The 7,171-nt window shown below is 43.3% G+C and overlaps 1 protein-coding gene across 1 annotated transcript; it reads right to left on the reverse strand.

Moving 5' to 3' along the window:
• Window positions 1–4,948: 4,948 nt before the first annotated feature.
• LOC137938285 (uncharacterized) lies at window positions 4,949–5,485 on the reverse strand. Its single transcript, XM_068783267.1, has one exon. The coding sequence runs from the start codon at window positions 5,483–5,485 to the stop codon at window positions 4,949–4,951; it is 537 nt and encodes a 178-aa protein (XP_068639368.1).
• Window positions 5,486–7,171: the final 1,686 nt, after the last annotated feature.

A 7,171-nucleotide genomic window follows, 5' to 3' on the forward strand; every position in this document is an offset into this window, starting at 1 on the left:
CTTCAAGTCCAGCTTGGTAAATAAGGTGGCGCCATGTAATTCATTTAATAGGTCATCAACTACTGGTATGGGAAATTTATCTTTAATTGTATGAGCATTGAGTTGTCTGTAGTCAACACAAAATCTCCAGGACTTGTCATGTTTCTTAACCAATAACACCGGGGATGAAAAGGGGGACCTGCTAGGATGGATAATCCCTTGGGCGAGCATAGTTTGGCATTGATGCTCAATTTCATTCTTCTATAAGTGGGGGTAATGGTAGGGCCGGACCACCAAGGGTTTAGTCCCCAATTTCAACCTTATACGGTGATCACAATGTCGAATAGGCGGAAGGGCAGTCGGGGCCTGAAATAAGTCACCAAATTCGGTAAGTAAAGTATTTAACTTACAGTGTTCAGCGCACTGGACCTGAAGTTCCTGAAGAGTGTAGGGCACAGTAGCAAGTGTGCCATGAAGTGTAATTTGATGTTGGTCAGTTGTAAAAGTAATGGTAAGTGCCTTGAAATCCCACAAGATAGGCCCCAACATCTGTAGCCATTTAATACTGAGGACAAAGTCAAACCCAGCCAGTGGAATGACCAAAAAATCTGCGACAAATGAGTGTCCTTCAATACAAAATTCTGTTGAAGGAGAATTGCTTGCACTGGAAATTTTTACCCCATTGGCCACTGAAACAGAGATGCCTGAGTTCTGTTGAATCACCAACCCAAGTTGTTTTGCGCCTAGCTGACTAAAGAAGTTGGGGGTGCTGCCTGAATCCACTAAAGCCAGTAACTCTAGGTGTTGCAACCCTGCACGGACTTGCATCGTGTTAGAGTTGTGCATGCTAGTCATAGCATGGAGGGAAATGGTTGGTTCATCCTGTTCGGTCTCAACACTGTCTTCCACTGGGTGATCTTCCTCTGTGTCATCCAATACCTCCAACCAGAATAACCGTTTGCATTGGTGACCATGGTGTTATGGACTCATTAGGGGTTTATTTTTAATTTCTATTCATTAGGGGTTTATTTGCAATTTTTATTCATTAGGGGTTTATTTGAAATTTCTATTCATTAGGGGTTTATTTGTAATTTGTTGAACTTATGGCCTTTGGCATGTTTTCCCTAACTCCCTATATAGGGACGGGAGATGAATGAAGAAAGTAAGAATTGAAAAAATTAGAATTAAACAGGTTGGATTCCCCCTCAGAGGTCTAGGTCGGATTCTCCCTGTGAGGTCCAAGGTCGAGCCTCCTTCAAGGGTCAATCCCTTCCTCCCCACGCTGGAAGAAATCGTCCGGTGGTTGATCCGAAATGGGGCATAACATCTTGGTATCAGAGCAGACCATCCGTGGCGATTCATTTTCCTGGGAGGATTTTGCATCTATATTTGGTGGAACAATGTCTAGTTAGGGAGAAACAACATCATGCCATGGTGCAGGCCATGGAGGAAATCAAGACAGACATGTATGCCGTGAATGAAAATTTACCGCGGATCATACAGATACTAAATGAGGAAGTGGGTCATGGTCAGACGCCGCTGGGCAGCTCCACTCTTCTGGCCAAGCACCACCATTCCCGCCTACCCCCAACCCCACTACTTCTACGCCATCAAACCCTGCCCCCACCTAGGGCTCCTCTGTGCCCAGCACAACCTTCGTCGGCCAAAATGCCAATTCTGGAGCTCTTGGTCACAGAAAAGCTCCCCCAAATTCCAACACCAGAGGCAGTGACCCCAAATCGTGCACACCGGAGGGTTTTTCCCCGCCATTGTCTTACGGGAAGCCATACCCCTTCCTGCACAATGGGTGCTTCCATTCTGAAGGATCGCAGACTCGGAAAAGCTTTCCGACCTCCCGATATCAAAAGGCGGGGACCCGGATTTTGGGAAATTGGCAGACATTTCTGCCCAAATCCCGTCGATACAGGCTGATTTGGGTTCGACCTCCAAAATCCCCTTTTCATGGCCAGCCGCACATCTTCCCACACGATAGATGGAAGTATTTCCATCTACCTTGGTCATGGCGAATCAATTCGACCCTCCCTCTGTCTCCGACAATCTACTAGCACCGGTAGAAACAAGAGTCCACCACAAAATGAGGAAGTGTCGTCGAAAACTTGTCCGGTGGGATGTGACTTCCGACCTTCACCTCCCACTCGCAATCCCCCTCTCCACCGAACCGAGGTAACCCAACTTCCAAATTGGGTGGCCGTGGCTCAAAAAAAAAATTTGGGGGGAATTGGCTTCCGGCCAACATCTATCAGTTTCAATCTCCTTTTCGGCAATCTAGTGGAGCAACCTCATCCACGCAGTTTTGGGGCATTGTCAAAATGGCAGCTTCGATTCGGCATCTCTGGTTTTTGATAGACTGGTCAAGGCAGGTTCTCAGCCAAACTCTGTTACTTATTCGTGTTTCCTTCAAGGTCTTTGCAATGCTGGTCGTCTTAAGGAAGCTTGTGATCTACTCATTGACATGAGAAATAGAGGTGTTTGTCCTATCATTCAAACTTACACTGGTTTGATCCTTGGGTTGTTTAGAGTGGATTACTTTGAATTTCCTATTGGCTTGTTTAACAAGATGTTACAAGATAGTGTGGTTCCTCACCCAGTCACTAATAATGCTCAACAATCATGGTATGAATTACTAGTCATACCTCTTTGGTGTGAGCTTCTGTGTTCAATCATGATTCCACTTTCTATCAAGGTTTCTCTCGATTCTGTGATGAGTTTATATGCAACACTTATAGACTGGGATGATGAGATGTATGATACGGACACCAACACTCCTTCCCATGCTGCAAATACAGCAATCTGTAAGGATTTGGGACCAGTGGAGTACATTTTGCCTATCGCCAATGCTTGTTCTGAAGTTTATAGAAAGTCAGGTAGCTTTTATTTTCTTTGTAAGCACGGCTTGGATGGAACTCACCCTAGAGCTGACAGCAGTGTTGACCTACTGACTAAATTTTGCAGTTCTATTGCTGGTGTATATACTTCTCTTGGAATTCATAGTGAGTGTGCTTGCAATGACATGTGGAGCTATTGCAAAAAGGTTAGACCACGATAGATTTGGATTGGATGGAGAATTTTTTCAACATATAATAGAACAACTTCCTGAAGCCCACTCTTGTTGCCAGTATTTTATGAGGAGGACTTATTTAGGGTCCCACACTGATGACTTGCTCAGAAAATCTAAGAAGCAGCGCAATGAGGATTTGTTTAATGAACCTAGAGCTGGCTGGTGATGTTATTCAGGCATGGGAATTACTAGTTCGTTTTTATGACGTATTAGAGCTTAAAGAGCCTATATCCTTTGAGGAACTTAAAAAAGAACTCCTTGACCCATGGTTTGATGATCCAAACTATCTTGAAAAAGTTGAAAAAGAAATACAGCAAGAAAAAGACCTTTCCATGCAGGGCAGTGAGCGCCCTGGCTTGTCCACTTCTTCGTCTACTTGTGAAGCTGGAATTCCTCCCAAGGATTATCCCAGTGATTCAATTATTATGATTGAAGGGGAGTCCAGCACTGAAGCTACTCAGGATCATGCCCCTGAAAATCTTCAACTCTTTCGGGCCAAATTGCTGGCTTCTGTCTCTCTTGGTGCGACTAATGTAGGATATGCTGGAGTCTTCCATGTTGCAAGTCCATTCCCTCCGGGTAGTGTCCCCAATCCAGAGATTGACTTAATTGAGCTTGCTGTGACTGGTACCTCAATGTACCTAAGGCATTTATTGAGGCACCTGTGAGACAGGTTATAGTTGTTTCTTCTTCCTTTTTTGTTCCTATGCCAACAACGTGGCCAAATGATACAATCATAGATGAAACTTGCTGTTCAGACAAAGTATACTACAAAACAACTGGAAACTGGTACTGCCTTGCAAAAATAGCAGCCGCAAGAAAAGCTTTAGAGTATGGATAGAAACACAACATCCGACGTGTAGTTGATGTCCGAGATGTCGCTGAAGCTCTTCTCCTTATATATGCAAGATCAAATGCATATGGGAGATCCATATGTGGCCCCCACGCAATACGGGCACATGATTTAGTTGACAAGTTACTGAGCATGTTTTCACAGTATAATTATCCTCATTGCTCTACTTTTGTACTCCAGCGCGCTGCCTCTGATACAGCAGTTGCCACTTTACATGGACCTAGCCATCGGCACGGACAGACCATTCTACATTCGAGCTTAAGGACAAGATCGTTCTCTAGGAGGGGAGTAATGTTATGGACTCATTAGGGGTTTATTTACAATTTCTATTCATTAAGGGTTTATTTGCGATTTCTATTCATTAGGGGTTTATTTGCGATTTCTATTCATTAGGGGTTTATTTTCAATTTCTATTCATTAGGAGTTTATTTGCAATTTTTTGAACTTATGGCCTTTGGCATGTTTTCCTTTACTCCCTATATAAGGACGTGAGATGAATGAAGAAAGTAAACATTGAGAAAATTAGAATTAAATAGGTCGGATTCTCCCTCAGAGGTCTAGGTCGGATTCTCCCTTTGAGTTCCAAGGTCGAGCCTCCTTCAAGGCTCAATCCCTTCCTCCCCACGCTGGAAGAAATCATTTGGTGGTTGATCCGAAATAGGGCATAACACCTAGACATATTGTTCATCACAGTTATAACAAAGGTCCTTGGCTCGCCGTTGTTCCATGTCAGGTTGAGACATGCATCGAATGTACTGGGCTGGTGGTGTGGAGGGGAAATTGTTAGCACGTGGAGCTGAATTGGGTCCATTGTGTGGAGTCCCTGAATATGATAAGGGGGCAGTGGAGGGCGCTCTGCTTGGCCAAGAAGGTCTTCTGACGAGAGACTCTTTGTGGACATGCTGTTTGGCATCTATGATTCGGGCAAGGTTCATAGCATGGGATAGGTCGTGAGGGTCATGCAATTCTACCTCTAGACGCAAGGCCTCTGTCAATCCAATAGTAAATAGATTAACATGCTGCGAGGGCATCACAAATCAACTGGCACGGGCTAGGCGTTCCTGAAAATACTTTTGATACAGTTCTATTGTCCCAGTCTGTTTCAAATTCACCAGATCACCCAAAGGATTGCTCCGTGTAGGCGGATCAAACCTTAACATGCAGTATTCTTTAAACAAATCCCAATCAGGAGCATGATGTGTAGATTGAAACTGGTGGTACCATAGAAGCACTTCATCAAGCATATGGAATGCGGCTAAATGGACCCAGTCAGCCGCATTGGTTATTTGATTGTAAAAGAACTGGTCACATCGGTGTAACCAGATCAAGGGGTCCTTAGAGCCATCAAAGGTAGGAAAATCAAGCTTTGCATACCTGGGCACCGATTTGAGACCTGGAGAGTGGGGTCCTATGGTGGGGGGATTTTGATGGCGCAGAGGTGGTGGGGGTGGGGGCGGGTGGGGATGGTGTGTCTCAGCCAGAATAGGGGAACTGCTCGGCGGCGTCTGACCTCTAACCAATCCCTCTTCCACTCGCCATATCAGATGTTGCATTGTCTCATTCAAGGCAGACATGGCTGACTAGAGATCATCAATGCGGAGACGATTTTCTTCAATGGAATGACGATGTTCCTCCATAACTTGACATAAATCCTCCTGGGAAGAGGAATCACCAAGGGTGGACCTATCTGATACCAAGATGTTAGGGTCTTCCCTTGCCTTGGATCTCGTCACCCTTCTTCCTCCTCTTTCCTCCAGGTTTGCTCTTGACGTGGGAATGAGTTTCCCGTGTTTAGTACGTGCAATGGTGAAGAACGAGTTGAGCCTTGGAGGAGGCTCGACTTGGACCTCAGAAGGGAGAATCTGACCTCTACTATCTAATTGATTCAATGCTTTTTCATTTAGCCCTTCTTCCCTATAAATAGGAATAGGGACGCAAATGACAAACTTGACCCGAAGGTCACCAAGTTCACGAGACTTACAATTAAACCAAACCATCATACATAAAAGGAAATTCCATAATTTAATTCCTACGTCTGTTTATTACCCAAGATGCTATGGAGTCCATAACACTTATGTGATTAGGATGTCAGGTCATAGTAATCATGGTGGGTCCTACTTCTTATGTGCTTGGGCCTATCTTACAATACTCTTAGATATATGGGTTTTCCTTGGTCGTGTGGCCCATCTTACAATACTCTTAAATATGTGGGTCTTCCTTGGTCGTGGGATTGGGCCCATATTCCAACACTCCCCCTCAAGCTACTGGTGAGAGAACATCATGAACTCCCAGCTTACTGCAAATGGTGCATAAAGTAAATTGGTAGTCCTCCACATCTTCCAACACTCCCCCTCACTCTGGTGCTCTCTTCCATGAGGTTGAGCAAGCCAATTAAGTGGGGGGGATATTTTTTACAGGGTATCAAGTTCATCCATCATGGTATCCCAATCATTGATATTTTTAAGTTCCTCCATCATGGTGTCCCAACCGTTGATATTTTTGACAGGGTATTAAGTTTCTCCATCATGGAATCCCAACTGTTGGTATGTTTTATGGGGTATTAAGTTCCTCCATCATGGAATCCCAACTGTTGATATTTTTTATATTTTTGACGGGGTATTAAGTTCATCCATCATGGAATCCCAACCATTGATATTTTTGATGGGGTATTAAGTTCCTCCATCATGGAATCCCAACTGTTGATATTTTTTATATTTTTTACTGGGCAAAATAAATGATGATATGAAAAAGGATACTAAGGCCACCTCTTCTTCAATAATAATGTCTCATCCGAAGAGACATAATAGTTGCAATTGAATATAACATGACCATCTTCCAACACATATAATAAAATTTGTAGAAGAACCCATGAAATAATCCGATATAAAAGTTTCTTCTTAGATGCACAAGCTTCATTTGTTCTCCCCTTTTCTTGAATATTTTGGTCACATAAAACTTATCCGCATATATTGAATAAAATACCTATTTCTTGTACTTCTTCTGCTTCTTCCCCCTCAAGTTGGGAGGCAATGGCAGTGATCCCATCTTTAACAAAATATCATAGATGTAGCAATAAACCCAAATAATAGAGATGTATAAATAAGCCCTCAAACCAGGGACAAATAAGATATTTTCTGATATATCAACTCAAAAAGTGACGTAAAAAAATAGGCTTAAATTCGGATTTTTCAATGCAATAGAATACCAACATGATCTTTAATTCTTCCAATGCAAATATATCTTTAAATATAGGTCAGATT

Source organism: Aristolochia californica, unplaced genomic scaffold (assembly GCF_029961685.1).
Source record: "Aristolochia californica isolate CCGP_79_NKW_82.1479 unplaced genomic scaffold, dmAriCali1.0.hap1 SCAF_8, whole genome shotgun sequence".
Classification (NCBI taxonomy): Eukaryota; Viridiplantae; Streptophyta; class Magnoliopsida; order Piperales; family Aristolochiaceae; genus Aristolochia; species Aristolochia californica.